Genomic DNA, 17,711 nt, shown 5'->3' on the forward strand with positions numbered 1-17,711 from the left:
ACATTGGAGTCGTCGTCTGAATCTTGATGCTGCTGTTTGGAATACTCTTGGGTGAACGTACCATGAACAAAGGGGACAGACGATCCTGGAAGCATTCCAAATGAACAATGGCCGGTGAAGAGTGGCGTTTTCTTGTGGGGCTGTTTTGATGGGAAATTAAAATTTGAGTATAACTTTACTCTAAAAAATCTGGATTTGTTGAATGATTTACCAGAAAATCAGATGAATATGGTCAAGAGTCGGAGATGATGGATGTACAGGGCTGTCAGAGTTTGAGTTCTTCAAGGTATGTGGGTCTGTCACTTTTTTTTTTGAAAAGGAAACACTTGATGAAATGAAAAGAGACTAATGCTCGAATTACAAGAAACTACTAAAAATAAGAAGAAATAGGGATCAACAAATGCACTTGGCTATCTCAACTAGGTTGACACACCCATAGCATCCTCATCATATCCCAAAACGAACATTTTGAATAAAATAGAAAACTATGTGTCTAATAATACCATTACATAGAATGAATGAAAGCATTCTAATTAAGACAAATATCTTGAATAGAATAATCTGAAAAATTCTTGGAAAGTGAACACCAAGAAGAGGCTTTAACTCTTGCAATCTCATAACGTTCAAACCATTGAAGAGACTTTTCTTGAAAAATACGCTGATTTCTCTCAAACCAAATTTCTGTCAAAACTGCTTTAACTGCATTAATCCATAACTGAAGTGAGTGAGTTTTTAAAAGAGGATCGATGATAAGCTAAGCCACATTCTACTTGAAAACATTGCTGAAAACCCAATGAGGATTAAATGTTGCAAACAATTTCCTCCATAATTCCAAAGAGTAATGACATTCAAAGAAGGTATGCTGGCTGTCTTCAGAATTTTGCACACGCAGGGGGTAGATAATGATTTGGCAGCTTCCTTTGAAGAGTTTGTGAGCAATTGAAAAAACCATAAATCATTACCCAAATTATAATATTTATTCTCCTTGGACAGCTTGATTTCCATAAGTTTTTGTACAACAGACTGTCTATAGGTGAAGATGAGTTCAAATGCTTGAATAATGATTTCACCGAAAAAGCACCTGAAGCATCTAAAGACCAAGATCTACAATCTTGCCCATCAGCTATCATTTTACCTTCTAATAAAAATAGAAGATTTTGAAAATCCTAAATTTCATAATCTTTTAGTAATCTTCTGAAAGTAATTGACCATGATAAAGTAGTTGTATCCCAATGTCGAAAAACAGAACTTTCAGGAGACAAGGTAATTTTATATAATTTTGGAAACAAAGAACTTAGTGGAGAGGAACTTAACCAGTTGTAATGCCAAAAAGAAATTTTAAAGCCATTACCAAGTTTAAAGGATGCAAATGATGCAACTTTTTGCCAAACTCGGGAAATAGTAATCCAAGGACTTCTAAGGCTTCTCCCTTCTTTTCTAGCCGTGTACCATTCGAATGAATCACTACCATGAATACTTTTTACTATCTTACACCAAAGAGCTTCTTTCTCATGCATAAACCTGCAACCCCATTTTGCCAACAGAGCCACATTTTGGTTTTTTAGATCACCAAAATCAAGGCCTCCGTATTTTTGTTGTTTAGAAACTATCTTCCATTTGACAAGGTGATTAATCTTGCTTCCATCTGAACCTTTCCAAAAGAACTTTCTTATAATCTTCTCTAGTTCTGAGATCACTTTTGAAGGCATTACAAAAGAAGCCAAGTAATAAATTGACTTGAGAGAGCTGCCTTGATCAAAGTGAGTGTACGTTTACCTCCCCTTGCCTCCATCTGTCTCTTCATCTTCTAATATGTGAGGCTGCTGGGAAATTAAAATTGAATTTGTTGGTTGAAGTAATTGAGGGTGAGGGGACTCTTCAACTTCTAAGCCTTCTGCAATCAACCCCTGATCTTCCATGCCTCTTGGACTCTCTTACAATTTCGTTGCTTTGGATATTGGAATGAATTAATTGCACCGGTATGTTTTCATTGGCATGTGAACTGTTATGTATTCCATATTTGAGGACATAGAGTGTTCCTTATTCATTGTGCCAGCTGCCAATTCATCTATCTTTTCAATGCTCAGATTGATTACTGCCAACTCATCAATCTTTTCAGAACCCGAGATGTTTGCTGCAGGCGCTAATGAAGGTTCTAAAAATCCATTCTCTACAACATCTGGAATTTGGATCCATATCCATTGGAATTTGGATCGCCCTTCATTGAAGTCATCTACCTCAAATCCTTCATCCATCATAACTTCTTTAATTCGGTTTATGTCCAATGGATTTGTGAAGTCCGTTGCTACGAAAAAACCCTTAAGTGAACAAAAACTCTACGGTGTATTGTAAAGTTCAAAAGTCAGAATAGTCTTCCCTCCCTCTGATCGCCTCTCCCTCCCCTCCCCTTCTATTCTCCCTCCGACTCCCTCCCTTCCCTTGACCTCCTTTCCTCCCCTGTTTCAGCCCTGCTTTCCAGCCTTGGCTTTTAACTCTTGCCATACCAAACCACGCTGGTATTTTAGTTCTACAGTCAGCCCCAGACTCCATGGAGGTGAAGAGTTGCAAAATAGGTGTTCATTTCTTCTGTATGTGGAAAGTGAACAACGGATTTTTCATAGAAGACTTGAAAAAAGGAAAAAAAGTTCTTTTCTCTCCACTAATGGCTCAATGGCTAGAGGGTAACTTGAAGAGATTACTGTATGGTTCATCTTTTGAATTTTTCCTCCTTAAAGAAAGGGTTGATCAGTGTGTCATTTGCCTCTCCAAATTTCGGGAAAGTAGGGGCTGGTACATAGAATGTACAGTCTGGCCCTCAACGGGAGAAAGGAAAAACATTCACATCCCTTTTGGGGATGGCACCTCAGGCTGGCAAGAATTCAATGATATGGTCAGCGGCTGCCTCAAGAATTCCTCATCAAACTTGTGTTCTTTTGAGAACAAATCCCCCCCCTTCAGTTGTAGACAAGCCATCACTGAGCTCCCCTCTTCAGCCGCAGACTTCCCCAAGGAACCAAATTTCCTCTATCTCCCCTGTTTCGGTGGTCAAAAAACAGAATAGGCAGCATCAATGGGTGATCAAGCAAGCTAATGTGCTCCAACCTGACTTCTCTAACCTTTGGATTGTCTCATGTCTTTTTGAATTCGATAATTGGCTTGATATTTGTAAGGCACTCAAAGACCACTTTCAATCTAATGTTATTATCAATCCTCTATTTGCAGAAAATGCCCCGGTAACAATGGATCGAGACTCATTGGATGAACTAGATAATTTCTCAGGCAAGTGGCAGAAATTTGGCTCTTTCCATCTGAAATTCGAAAGATGGAACAACTCCACCCATGGCAGACCAGCTTATGTCAGGGGTTATAGGGGTTGGATCTCTATCAAGAATTTACCCCCTGATTATTGGTGCAAGCAGACCTTTAAGGCCATTGGAAAATACTTTGGGGGAAAGCATTGCTATGGAAACACTTAATTTGATCAATGTTTCAGAGGCCAAAATTAAAGTAAAGGAGAATCTTTGTGGTTTTATCCCAGCAACAGTTGAAATATCAAATGAAAAAAGAGGATCAATCTACTTGAATTTCGGAGATATCTCAACATCCAGCCCTCCTAGTAAGGTCAGGGGTGATTTATTTGAATCTGACTTTACAAATCCCATTGATTTAATTCGGATAAATGAAGTTAAATGTGATGAAGGCATTTGTTGTGATCCATTAAATTCAAAATTCAACTTCCTACTTCCCTCCAACTGCAACATTAAGTTCTCTAGAAGTCCAGGAGTTTTTGTGGATAATAAAGAAAGCAAGATGAGAGAGATTGAATCCAAGGCCAAGAAGTCAAGAGGCTGCTCGACCTCTGGCCGCCCCCTCATTCATACCTCACGCCTCAGCCTTTTGATCTTTCCGAGCAACCACCTTCAGAGCCGTCTGCAGAGGACAAAGATTTAATTAAAGGAATAATTACAAAGGGTCGTGACCCTTCAACTTCCCCTAAAAAAGACGCCAAAAATGATTTATTGATTGGAAATAAGTCAGAGGGTCGTGGCCCTTCAAATTCTTCTCACAAAGGCTCCAAAATTGACTCGGGGAAATCCGGTCTGATCCTTCCTACTCAGAAAGCCGGTTCATCTCCAACCAAGTTTGAGAAGTCTGTTACTCAAGATTTTATCACAGAGAAGCCGAAGGCCTCGGTCTCTATTCCTTCCTCCCACAGACGGCTCCAAAAGGTGAAAAGGATTAAGCCATTCAAGCATCACAATTCTGCAAAATTGAATTCATTTGGGTTGCAACCTTTTCCCAGACACTTCATCAGAAAGCACACATCCTTTCAAAACCCCTGGTCAGCCATCTCCAACCTGGATATTCTTGAAGTAAGTTGTGCTAACCTACAAGCCAATCCTCAAACTTTGAGGCCTGATAGGGAGAGTCCTATCCAACCTTCTCTAAACTGCACCTGAAGTGATAAAACCTCTACAGATAGCCAATTTCCCAACCATAACAAGTTTATTTTCCCCTCTCCATTCTCCCAAGACTCAGATGATGACTTGTTGGCTAGTGTGAGCAGTGAAGAGCCGGATATTAATGATGTTGAAGATAAAAAAGAACTCGATGACAATCAAGAAGGCATGGACTTCTCCCTAAGTCAACTCTTCCTTCTCCTTGATGAACATTCACAGGTTAGTGAAAGCATTTTCCCGAACCCCCTCTAAATTTGTCAGTTGTACCACAAACCCTACACTCCATCATAAAAGAGTGTGATTTCATCTTAGCTTGATCAAAGGGAAAAGTGTTGAAGAATCCTCGGTGGGCCTTAATGAAGATAGTCACTTGGAATACAAGAGGTTTAGGGGATTCCTCAAAAAGATTGCTTCTAAAAAGATTTCTGAAAAGTCAATCCGGATATTGTCCTTATCCAAGAAACAAAAAAAGACAGAATTGAGGGCTCATTTATCAAAAGCCTTAGCTCAAAAGAGGTAGGTTGATTTGGTGGAAGCTAAAGGAAAATCGGGGGTCATACTCACAATGTGGGATGAGAGCATAATTCTAGTCTCCTGCAGCTCAAAAGATGAATTCTCCCTTTCAATCAAATGTCAAATGTTAAACAAAAAGATTTGCTGGATAACAAATTTATATTGCCCTTGTGATTACCGAGAGAGGAGAAGATTGTGGGCAGAATTATCCTCTCTGGCAGAGAAATTTGATGATCCATGGTGTATTGGTGGAGATTTCAACAACATTCGAAGAAGGCACGAGAGATATCCAGTTGGTAGAGCAACGAAGGACATGAATAATTTCAATAAGTTCATCAGATTAAACAACTTGCCGGAAATTCCACTCTCAAATGGACAATTCACTTGGTCTAGGGAGGGTAATGGTGCTTCAAGATCTCTTCTAGACCGTTTTCTTGTATCAAACACATGGGAAGAAGTTTTTTTATAATTCAAGGGTTGCAAGACAAGCTAGAACCAGGTCAAACCACTTTCCTCTTACCTTAGAAGCAGGAGCTTTTGAATGGGGCCCTCACCATTTCGATTTTGTAACAGCTGGCTGAGCAACAAGGATTGCTGTAAATTGATTGAAAAATCTCTGAAAATGAAGAAAAAACATAAATGGGCAGGTTTTACTCGCTCCACCAAATTAAGAGAAACAAAATCAGTCCTAAAGAAATGGTTTCATGACTATGAAAAAGAGATGAAGATGAAAGAGGACAACTTATTAACAGAAATTCATAGAAAAGACTCTCTAATAGTGGGAGTATTCCCTCAAGTCAGTGATGAAGATGCAGCCTTTTCCTTGAAGGCAGATCTCCTAGCCTTTTACCAACTAGAAGAAAGAAGCTTCATTAAAAAATACAAGCTAAAATGGTTAAAAGAAGGGGATGAGAACACTTCTTTCTTCCACAGATTCCTATCTGCCAGAAAAAGAAAGAATTTGATTGCAGAATTGCTTAATGATCAAGATATTCCAACCAAATCCACCCGGGATGTTGAAGATATTATTTTGGCCTTCTACTCATCTTTATACTCAAAAAGTAACAATCCTCGAGTCATTCCTATCAACCTTGACTGGTCAAGAGTCTCAAGAAGTCAAAATGAGCAGCTGGTAGTAAATTTTTCTGCTCTAGAAATCAAGCTAGCAGTGAAAGGGCTACGAAGGAATAAGGCACCAGGGCCGGATGGCTTCACACCAGAATTCTTCATCCATTTTTGGCACCTTCTGAAAGACAACCTTATAAAAATGTTTGATGATTTCTACAGCAACGGTAAGCTCAATTCATGTATTAAAGAGAACTTTATTTGCCTAATTCCAAAAAAGACTGATGCAGTGAAAGTCAAAGACTTCAGACCAATCAGTCTCACTACCCTCTTGTACAAGATAATAGCAAAAGTCCTAGCTGAGAGGCTAAAAAGAATCATGCCAAGCATAATTGCCCCCACTCAAAGTGTGTTTATTGAGGGAAGACAGATCCTAGACCCCATCCTAATTGCAAATGAATGCTGTCAAGGACTATAGATCGAAAGGGAAAAAAGGATGGCTTTTAAAGCTTGATTTGGAGAAAGCATTTGATAGAGTGGACTGGTCATTCCTTGAAAAAGTCCTAATTGGGAAGAATTTCAGCTCAAAATGGATATCTTAGATTTTGGGTGCATCACCAATCCAAAATTCTCCATCTTTATCAATGGAAGGCCTCGTGGAAGGATAATTGCATCTAGAGGAATTAGGCAAGGAGATCCCCTTTCTCCTTTCCTCTTCATCCTTGTGGGAGAAGTCTTAAATGCCTTAATCAACCGGTTACATGAGAAAGATCGTTTTGAAGGCTTTTTGGTTGGGAAGGATCAAGTTCACATTTCAATTTTGCAATTTGCCGATGACACCCTTATCTTTTGCAAATATGATGATGATATGTTAGAGTCTCTTCGGACTACTCTGGACCTTTTGGACCTTTTTGAATGGTGTTCTGGACAGAAAATTAATTGGGAGAAATCATCTCTTTGTGGTATAAACATTGACCAAGACATGCTGAATAAGTGGGCAGAAAAGTTCAATTGTAAAGCAGAGCACTTTCCCCTTCTCTATTTAGGACTTCCATTGGGAGGTTACCCGAAAAAGATTGATGTAAACTCTCCTCTTGTCCCCTCCCTTTTTTCACACGCTTACATGTCTACACCCTTGTAATTGGGAGCCTATCAAATTTATTTTTATCATCCATTTGACCTTCCTATCATTCAATTTCCATTGTGTTAATTGTTATATGGGAGTTGAAATTGTAAAATCATAAAATGTCTTATATTCATCATCATAAGGAATCTTGTTCCGTCTACCTTCAGGAAGCAAGTTTCTTTGGTATCATGTTTAATTTGTAGTCAGAAATAAGAGACGTTATCGAGGAATTATAGCATGTAGGAGGAGGTTAGAGTCTGGTGCACTTTACCACCTCTTTTGGGTGTTCATTCATCTAATCTTTTTATGTAAATTTGCAATTATCCTGTGTTTAATTATCAAAAGTTAGGGCTTGCGTCTTTATTTTCTGCTGCCCCCATGTTGACTCGTTTGTCATAATGGAAGTTGGTTTCTTTATTAAAATTACGCACACACAAAGAAGCATAAACTGAGCATACTTCCATCAAATCACTTATAACAGAGGTTTGAAGGCCTCTTACCTGTAACTAAATATTGATTTAGATATTCTGCAGATTGAGGGCTGCACTTGTGGAACATTTTGATCGTAGTAACAATGTGTTGCTTTCAACCTGTTATGAGCAAATATTGAAGAAGGATCCAACCTGTTGTCATTCACTGGGAAAACTTGTTCACATGCATAGAAATGGTATGTTAATTGCAGAACAGTCTTCTATAATGAACTATTAGATTTTAAGGAGGTAGAGATTTGAGATTCTGAGATTATACCTTCTGGCTGAATTCCTCAGATAGTAGATAATTTTGACCGTGAAAAGCTATCTTATAAAATTGTGTATTCTGGTTTTGTTTTCCGAATGTCAATTCTTCTTTTATATTCTTTCTTCATCACAGCCAGTTGTTACAGAAACCTTGACATGCATGGAATTCCTGGATCAGAGTTCTCAAATTGTAGTTCACATCTTGAATATCAATATGAGTTATTTCATGAAAAGATAAAAAATACTTTCACATATACAATTTGTGGTGAGATAATCTGCTTGCCTATTATATATGTACTTGAAAACTTGTCTCGTAACTATGCTTTTTTATTGAATTGATTTTCTTATTGAAATTGCAGGCAGTTACGATCTTGAATCGTTATTGGAAATGATAGCTGTGCATTTAGATGGTACATATCCAGAATATGATACATGGAGAGAGTTGGCTATGTGTTTTCTGAAACTTCATCAATCTGAAGAGGATAGAGTATCAACAGCGTGTTCAATTGGGAATGGCGGACCTAAGCCGATGTCCTCATTGAACTTTAACAGTAACATTAAGTTGTTAACTGTAAAGAACTCGAGAAACACTTGGAGATTGCGTTGTCGATGGTGGTTGACTTGCCATTTCGGCCATAAAATAACATCAGAGACATCAGTTGGTATGTCCACCGGAAAGTTTTCAACCTCTTGTTTTCCATGCTATGATGTTTAGATCTTATGCTGCTTTTTGGTTTAAATCATTTAGTTGATAATGAAAACTTAAATCATTTAGTTGATAATGAAAACTGAGGGCTAAATTAGTGATATTTTAACGCTAGATTACCCAAAAAAAAAAAAAAAAAAAAAAACCCATTAAATTTTGTCTTTTAGTTAAAAAATGCATCTTTAAAAGGTTGCAATATTATCCTTGACTTTTCATAAACCTTTCAAAACTGATGTACAACTAGTTTTATAAAGCTGATAATTATTAGTTATTGAAACCTTTCAAAACTGATGTATAGCTAGTTTTGTAAAGCTGATAATTATTAGTTATTGAAAAATAGAGGAAAGAAGAAAAAAGACAAGATTTTACATGGAAAACCCTAGATCAGGGAGAAAAAACCACGATAGAGAGATTTTATTAATTTTATTACATCTACACAATACCCCAGACTCAGATATAAATAGGCCCAAAAACCCTAAATGAGTAGACACGTTGTGAAAAGACAAAAATGCCCTTAAGGTAAATACATCATATTTCAACACTCCCCCTCAAGTTAGGGTGTAGATATCAATAAGACCCAACTTGCTAATACGAGTATCAAAGCTCTATCTTGGTAATCCTTTGGTGAGAACATTAGCAATCTGTTGGCTTGAAGGGATGTAGGGGATACAAATATTGCCACTATCCAATTTTTCTTTGATAAAATGTTTGTCAATCTCCACATGTTTAGTCCTATCGTGTTGCACCGGATTGTTGGCAATACTGATGGCAACCTTATTATCACAGTAAAGTTTCATGGGACCATGACGATCCTGATGAAGATCAGACAGAACCTTCTTCAACCATATTTCTTCACATATTCCCAGACTCATAGCCCTGTACTCAACTTTAGCGCTACTCCTAGCAACAACCCATTGTTTCTTACTCTGCCAGGTTACTAGATTTCCCCACACAAAAGTACAGTACCCTGAAGTGGATTTTCTGTCTGTAACAGAACCTGCCCAATCTAAGTCGGTGTAAGCCTCAATGCACCTTTTGTCATGTTTCTTGAACATTAAGTCTTTTCCCAGAGTAGACTTCAAATACCTCAGAATCTGAGTAACAACTTCCATAATGAGCTTGCATAAACTGACGAACCAAACTAACAATATGTGATATATCAGGTCTGGTATGAGACAGGTAAATCAATTTTCCCACAAGACGTTGATACCTTTCTTTATTTACAGGAACCCATTCAACAGAATCTCCCAGCTTGTTGTTGACTTCAATAGGAGTATCAGTAGGTTTACACCCAATCATTCCGTTTTCTTTTAACAAGTCCAGAGTATACTTCCGTTGAGATACGGATATTCCTTCTTTTGATCTCGCTTCCTCCATCCCAAGAAAATATCTCAACTTGTCAAGGCTTTTTATCTCAAATTCATCTGCCATCCTTCGTTTCAACTTGACAATCTATGTTGTATCGTCACCTGACAAAATGATATCATCAACGTAGACAATTAGAACGACTACCTTCCCTAATGCCGATTTCTTAGTAAACAAGGTATGATCAGAATGTCCTTGAACAAACCCTTTGGACTTAACAAAGGTAGTAAATCTGTCAAACCAAACCCTCGAAGACTACTTTAATCCATATAGGGATTTCTTCGGTCTACAGACTCGATTATCAAAACGTGCTTTAAAACTAGGACTTATATAAACCTCTTCTTCTAACTTATCATTTAGGAATGCATTCTTTAGATCCAGTTGATGTAAGGGCCAATCTCTGTTAACAGCAACTGAGAGGAGAAATCGAATCGTGTTTAGCTTTGCCCCTGGAGAGAAGGTTTATGAGTAATCAACTTCATATGTCTGAGTAAACCCTTTCGCAACAAATCTGGCCTTGTACCTATCAAGAGTTCCTCAAACTTATACTTAACAATGAACATTCACTTACGCCCGACGGTTTTATGACTTTTGGGAAGTACAACCAGATCCTAAGTCTTATTTGTTTCAAGTTCTTGCATCTCTTCCATAACAGCAGCTCTTCACTCAGGAGTTTCCATGGCCTTATGCACATTGGTCGGTATCATCACAATATCCAGGTTAGTAGTAAAAGCCGTAAACCCCAAAGACAAGTTACTATAAGACAAGAAATTATGCATAGAATGCTTGGTATGCGATCTAGTTCCTTTCCGTAAGACAATTAGCATATCAAGAGTAGCATCATAATCACTTGGTTTTTCTAACTACTCATCAGTACAAGAGCGGTGACGAGGCCCATTGCAAGTTTTCAGTCTCCTGAGTACCTTTTGGTAACTTATCACCATCCACAGTCTCGACCTCGTTTGAAATCATCTCATTAACCACATCACCCTCAGCACACTCATTTTTATTTCCAGACCCACCATCAGAAACAGAGGTACCTTAAGCTGGTGCCAGTTTCGATTCTTGGACAATTTTCGGTGGAGCGACAGGGAAAACTATTTCCTTTCTAAGATTTTTCCTGTAGTATGTTATCCAGGGCACCTGTTGTATAGGAAGGACAGGGCCATTTGTATCTGGGATAGGCTCAAGAAGGAGGTCTATAGGAATAGAATATGTGGATGAGTTAGCCTCTTCACTAGTGGTCTTCCCCAGAAGAGGACTAACTGGAAAGAAGGGTTCATCCTCGAGAAATGTAACGTCCATAGTGACAAAGTACTTCCTAGAGGATCAGTGAAAGCACTTATAACCTCTTTGATGAAGAGAATAGCCGACAAACACACACTTTTGGGCACGAGGAGCAAACTTAGTTTGGTGAGGACCATGGTTATGAACAAAAGTGGTACACCTAAACACCCGGAGAGGAACATCCGGAAAAAGACGTGTGGAGAAGAAAGATTCTTTAAAACACACAAGGGGTGTTTGGAATTTAAGAACATGGGAGGGCATTCGATTGATTAGATGAGTTATTGTTTCCTTTTCAAAAAAAAGATTAGGTGAGTTGCAGTGAGTACAGCATCCCCCCATAGATACGAGGGTAGAGACGCAGGAATCATAAGAGATCGAGCAACCTCAATAAGATGGTGATTTTTCCGTTCAGTTATCTCATTTTGTTGAGTATAAGCATATGAATTTTGATGGACGATGCCTTTCGAAGTCAAAAACTCACGAAGGGTGTGATTAACAAACTCCCGTCATTGTCACTCCGAAGAATGACAATCTTAGCATTAAACTGGGTCTCGACCGTAGTGTAAAATTGTTGAAAAACAAACGTCATTTTTTATTTATCACAGTGAGAAGAAACGCCCATGTAAGACGGGTGTGATCATTAATAAAGGTGACAAACCAACGTTTATCGGACAAGGTAGTGACATTGGAAGGACACCAAACATCACTATGAATCAAATGGAAAGATTGGGAAGGTTTATACGGTTGAGAAGTAAAGTTAACCCTAGGCTGTTTTACACGTATATAAACATCACAAGATAGAGAAGAAACATCCACATTACAAAACAAATGGTGAAACAAGTACTTCATATATTGAAAGCTTGGCTGTCCAAGTCGAAAGTGCCACAACGAATAATCTTTTTCAGAAACAGTAAATGACGATAACTAGTCCTAGACAAACTTCTAGAGGAAGCATCATTGGAAAGGAAATAAATACTTTGTCATGTCGGGTAGTGCCAATCGTCGTCCCTAAGCTCAGGTCCTGAAAAGAAACAACATTTGGTGAGAAAATAACTCTGCAGTTTAAATCTCTAGTTAATTTACTTCTAGACAGCAAATTGTAGGAAATCTTCGGCACATACAACACATTCTGTAAAACCAATCCTAAAACGGAGACAAATGACCTTTCCTTGCAACAGGAGTAAAGAACCCATCTGCAATTCGAATTTTCTCATTTCCAGCACTCGGAGAATAGGAAAGGAATTGATCAGATGAACCAGTTAAGTGATTAGTCGTTCCTGAATCTAAGATCCATGATTCGTTTCTCTCAATAAAGAAACTAAAGGATTGAGAAGTACCTAATTGGACAATTGCACCGATCCCAACAGTATCCGAGTCAGCTGGATTGGTCACCTGAGATTGCGAAGCAGCATCAACAAATTCACTCATGAGAGCTCGGCCAGACTTTGACTTGTCATTCGGAGGACGACGTTTGCGATTCGGAGGTCGACCATGTAGTTTCAGCATTGATCCTTCGTGTGCCATGATTTGTTGCAGTGTTCACAAATCGGAGGGATTTTACCATTCTATTTTTCATTATCAGACCCAGAGGATTTGACCCCAAAAGCAGCAAAGTTCACAGTAGTAACTACGGAACTGTTCATTGCACTCGTCCTATCTTCCTCTAATCAGACCTCAAAGTAGACCTCCATAAGAGACGGAGTCGGCCTTTATCCCAGTATTCGACTTCGGACAGTGTCAAATTTTGAGTTCAAGCTAGCCAAGAAGTCGTAAATACGGTCAGTTTCCTCAATCTTCGAATTGAACCCTGCTGCCGCATGAGCAATTCCAGACAATTTCACGACACAAGTGCATCGCCTGCCACAGTAGAGACAATTTATTGAAGTAGGAAGTCACGTCCATGGTCTCTTGCTTGCATTCATGGACTTGTTTCCACAATGTATACAAACGTAAAGTGTTCTGCCTTTTTTAATACAACTTCTGGACTGTCTCCCAAATATCTCGTGTAGTAGTTGAAAAGAGCAAGGGCTTTCTGATTTGAGGTTCCATTTTGTTAATCAGTATTGAACGGAGGAGAGGGTCCTCTCCGTTCCAAACACGCTCCTGAGGATCCCCAGGGTTTGGTCTCGGTATCTCACCAGTTAGGTATTCGAACTTATGTCGCCCTTTGAGAACCATTTGACGGATTGAAACTAGGAGAAATAATTCTGGCCATTTAGTTTCTCTCCTATGATTATCCTTGCAGAATTCCCCACAGAACCAAACAAAATACTTGCAGTAGATAAATTAGAGAAAGCTGTTATCGGATGTTCCGAATACAACAAAAGACCAGAAGATAAATTTGGATTGGAATTTGTCTGAAAATTTGTTGTGGTCCCAAAGACCGCCCCAAGCGATGCAATCTGTTGCTGAAGACTTGCTAACTGTTGTTGGATTCCAACGGGACTACCATAACCGATTGACCCATGCTGAGGGGGAATATATGGTGTTGATGTGGGATGCTTCTGCCCACATGAACCAAAAAATGAAGCTCCAATTGTGGGTATGGCAGAATAGAGCTGTGGCTGGGTTGGAGGAACAGGTTGTGGCGCGGCTAGAACAGAGGAAAAAGGGCACTGAAACCAAAAACCCACTGGAGGAGGCGGCTGAGGCGAGATCACCCGACATGTTGGAACGCTCAAAATCCGGAAGTGCCCGAACAGTTGATCAGCGCTAGACCCGATCGATTGGAAGGTGGTTGGGACGCTCGAAGCTGCGCTGGACCCTATCGGTTGGGACACAACACGAGACTCGATCGGCTGCAGAAACAGCGTAGCTAAAGAAGCTCCCAGTTAGGTGGCTTCGTCTGGGTGATTTCGATCAGCTGCTGTGCCTGCATCGGGCCGAGAATGGACCGGAAGTATCGATCGATAGTGGCTTGAATCGCAGCATTGGTTGAAGCTTCTGTCGTTTTCCCATCACTTGCTAGGGTTGATTGAATTTCTTCTATCCCAACTAGGGTTTCATCACCTAGCTCTGATGCCATATTGAAAAATAGATGGAAGAAGAAAGAAGACAAGATTTTACATGGAAAACCCTAGATCATGGAGAAAAAAACCACGATAGAGAGATTTTATTAATTTTGTTACATCTGCACAACACCCCAGACTCAAATATAAATAGGTCCAAAAACCCTAAATTAGTAGACACATTGCGAGAAGACAAAAATGTCCTTGGGGCAAATACACCATATTTCAACCGTTTACAATTTCTATTTTAAAGTTTAGTTAGACAGCTTGTTAATAATTAGTTGGAAGATAGTTATTCTTCATTTCCAAAAAAAAAAAAAAAAAAAACTAGTCTTTGGTTTATACCAAATCGGTATCAGAGCAGCTCCAAGATTCCGGACAAATGGGGGAAAGAAGAGTCCTCCACCCAAGAGAAGGAGACAACCCACAGCAAGAGCAGGAGGCAGAGGATACAACCGTCCTCTCTCCAAGAACCATGACGTCACGTTTGCTGTCCGTCGAAGATTCATTGGAGGGAATTCAAGATACATTGACTGCTATTCAAGGATCGATAGTGGCACTTTTGAGGAGGGTAGATTTTGTCGAAGCACCACCTCAAGATGATGAAGAAGGTCTAGCCTTCAACTGACATGGTGCAAGAAGGGTAGGCGTGGCATGAGAGGACCAAGATTCATGGAAAATCTTCAAGAAAGACCTCTAAAGAGTCCAAAGACAGCAGCTAAAAAACCCAAGGCGGCAATATTTTGTTCATGATAGGTACCAAGAAATCAAGATTCAGACTCTTCAAGTGAAGATGACCAAGAAGAGGAGTTTCTTCTTCCAAGAAGGGGAAGAGGAGATATATATGATGTTAGAGGAGACCCTCACGACTACAAGATGAAAATTGATTTACCAACTTATAGTGGAAGGCAGGATATAGAGACTTTCTTGGATTGGTTGAAGAACACGAAACACTTCTTTGCATACATGAATACACCCGAAAACAAGGTGGTCCAACTTGTGGCATTGAAATTGAAGGCTGGTGCATCAGCCTGGTGATGGAGGTTAATCGGCAAAAATTGGGCAAGAGACCCATTTGGTCATGGGAAAAGATGAAGTGGTTGATGAAGGAACGCTTTCTCTCTCATTCTATGAACAAGCTCTTTACAGCCAATACCAAAACTGCAGACAAGGTCCTCGGTCAGTCGCTGAATACATTGAGAAGTTCCATTGGCTGGGAGCTAGGACTAATTCGATGGAGAATGAGCAACATTTCATTGCAAGGTTTGTTGGTGGCCTTCGCATGGACATCAAAGAAAAGGTAAAATTACAACCTTTTCATCTTTTATCCGAAGTCATTTCTTTTGCTGAAACTGTGGAGGAAATGAATGAAATTCGATCCAAGAACTTATCGAGAAGGGGATCTTGGGAAGCATCTATGAGTAAGAAGCCCAGCTGTGAATAAGGCAGTAAACCAGTAAAACCCACCTTCCTTAGCTAAAGGGAAGGATAAAGAGGCCCAAGAAGGGGCTGAGGAACAAAGTACAGAAGCTGTAAATAGGGGGAAGAAGCAGAATCCTTATAACCGGCCTTCCTTGGGTAAGTGCTTTCGGTGTGGCCAAGCTTGCCACCTTTCCAATTCATGTCCCCAGTGCAAGATTGTTGCCTACTTAGAAGATGAAGAAGAAAATGTGAGGGTAGTGAAGACAATGACGATGAAACAAAATTTATTGAATCGGACGAAGGAGATAGGGTATCTTGTGTTCTACAAAGAGTCTTAATCACCCCAAAGGGAGATGCCAATCAACAAAGACATTGTCTTTTCAAAACTAGATGCACTATCAACAGGAAGGTGTGCAATGTGATTATTGATAGTGGGAGTATCGAAAATTTTGTTTCGAAAATGCTAGTGGCTGCTCTACTCAAGGTGGAGGCTCATCCTAGTCCTTACAAGATTGGGTGGTTACAAAAAGGAGGTGAAGTCCAAGTAGTTGAAATTTGCACCGTTCCACTTTCAATTGGGAGTGGATATAAAGATCAAATAGTTTGCAATGTAATGGAGATGGATGTTTGTCATATACTCCTAGTGAGGCCGTGGCAATATGACACTTGAGCCTTTCACAAGGGGAGAGAAAACATGTACGAATTCCAGTGAATGGATAAAGGGTGGTATTACTCCCTTTGAACAGGAAACTTGAAGATGGAGCGAAAGAAAAGAAAGGGGACAGCAAGCATTTGTTTACCACTGTAATCTCAGGTGTCTTCCCTCAGCTAATGAAAGAACCCATATGTAGTACTAAATTGTAATCTCAGGTGTCTTCCCTCCCATGCGAAACATTCAGCACCAAATTGATCTACTTCCAGAAGCTACTCTTCGACATTTATCTCATTATTGAATAAGCCCTAAAGAATATGATATATTACATCAACAAATAGAAGAATTACTCAATAAGGGTCATATCTGGCCAAGCTTAAGTCCATATGTAGTACTAGCCCATTTAACTCTTAAGAAAGATGGTAGTTGGAGGATGTGTATCGATAGTGGAGCCATCAACTACATCACTGTGAAATATCACTTTCCCATACAACGAATTAGTGATTTACTTGATCAACTTGGAGGAGCATTGATCTTTTCCAAGGTAGACTTGAGGAGTGGTTACCATTAGATTCAAATTAGATCGGGAGATGAGTGGAAAACAGCCTTCATGACCAATGAGGGGTTGTTTGAATGGCCTGTCATGCCGTTCGGACTATCAAATGCGTCGAGTACGTTTATGAGACTCATGAACCAGGTACTACAACCCTTAAATAAATTTATTGTGGTCTATTTTGATGACATAAATGTACAACAAAAGTTTAGAAGATCACTTACAACACCTTCGAAGCTTGTTCCAAGCTTTATTAGAAGGGGAATTATTCATCAATCATAAAAAGTGCCTTTTCCTTGTTAAAGAAATCTCTTTCCTTGGTTTTCTAATTGGCCAAAGCCAAATAAAAATGGGTCCAAGGAAGATTGAAGCTATTGTTTAGTGGCCCGTTCCCTCCTCTGTCAGAGAAGTACAAGCTTTCCTCGGCTTTGGATCCTTCTATAGGAAATTCATCCAGAATTTCAGCTCTCACGCAGCTCCTATAACTGATTGTTTGAAAAAAGGCAGCTTTGTTTGGTGAGAAAAACAGCAAACCAACTTTGAAGATATTAAACAGAAACTGAGTTCTAGCCCTGTTCTTAAACTTCCAGACTTCTCAATTCCTTTCGAAGTGGCTGTTGACGCATGTGGATTGGAATTGGAGGAGTTCTATCACAACAGGGACATGCTATTGAGTATTTTAGTGAGAAACTCAGTCAATCAAGGCAGAATTGGAGCACATATGAGCAGGAATTATATGCTCTTGTTAGAGCACTCAAACAGTGGAAGCATTATTTACTCTCTAAGGTATTTCTTCTTTTAACCGATCACTTCTCAC

At 39.4% G+C, this 17,711-nt stretch overlaps 1 protein-coding gene across 3 annotated transcripts in view; it reads left to right on the forward strand.

The window, feature by feature from the left end:
• The window catches only part of LOC120073019 (TAF RNA polymerase I subunit A), a 63,077-nt gene that overhangs the window by 42,717 nt on the left and 2,649 nt on the right, over positions 1 to 17,711 (forward strand). For all 3 annotated transcript variants that reach the window (XM_039025578.2, XM_039025586.2, XM_039025595.2), the window contains 2 exons: positions 7,698 to 7,831; positions 8,261 to 8,563. In XM_039025578.2, coding sequence (XP_038881506.2) covers positions 7,698 to 7,831; positions 8,261 to 8,563 — 437 coding nt within the window. The remainder of the gene's footprint in view (positions 1 to 7,697; positions 7,832 to 8,260; positions 8,564 to 17,711) is intronic.

Source organism: Benincasa hispida, chromosome 1, assembly GCF_027475165.1.
Source record: "Benincasa hispida cultivar pf3 chromosome 1, pf3_genome.v1.1, whole genome shotgun sequence".
NCBI lineage: Eukaryota > Viridiplantae > Streptophyta > Magnoliopsida > Cucurbitales > Cucurbitaceae > Benincasa > Benincasa hispida.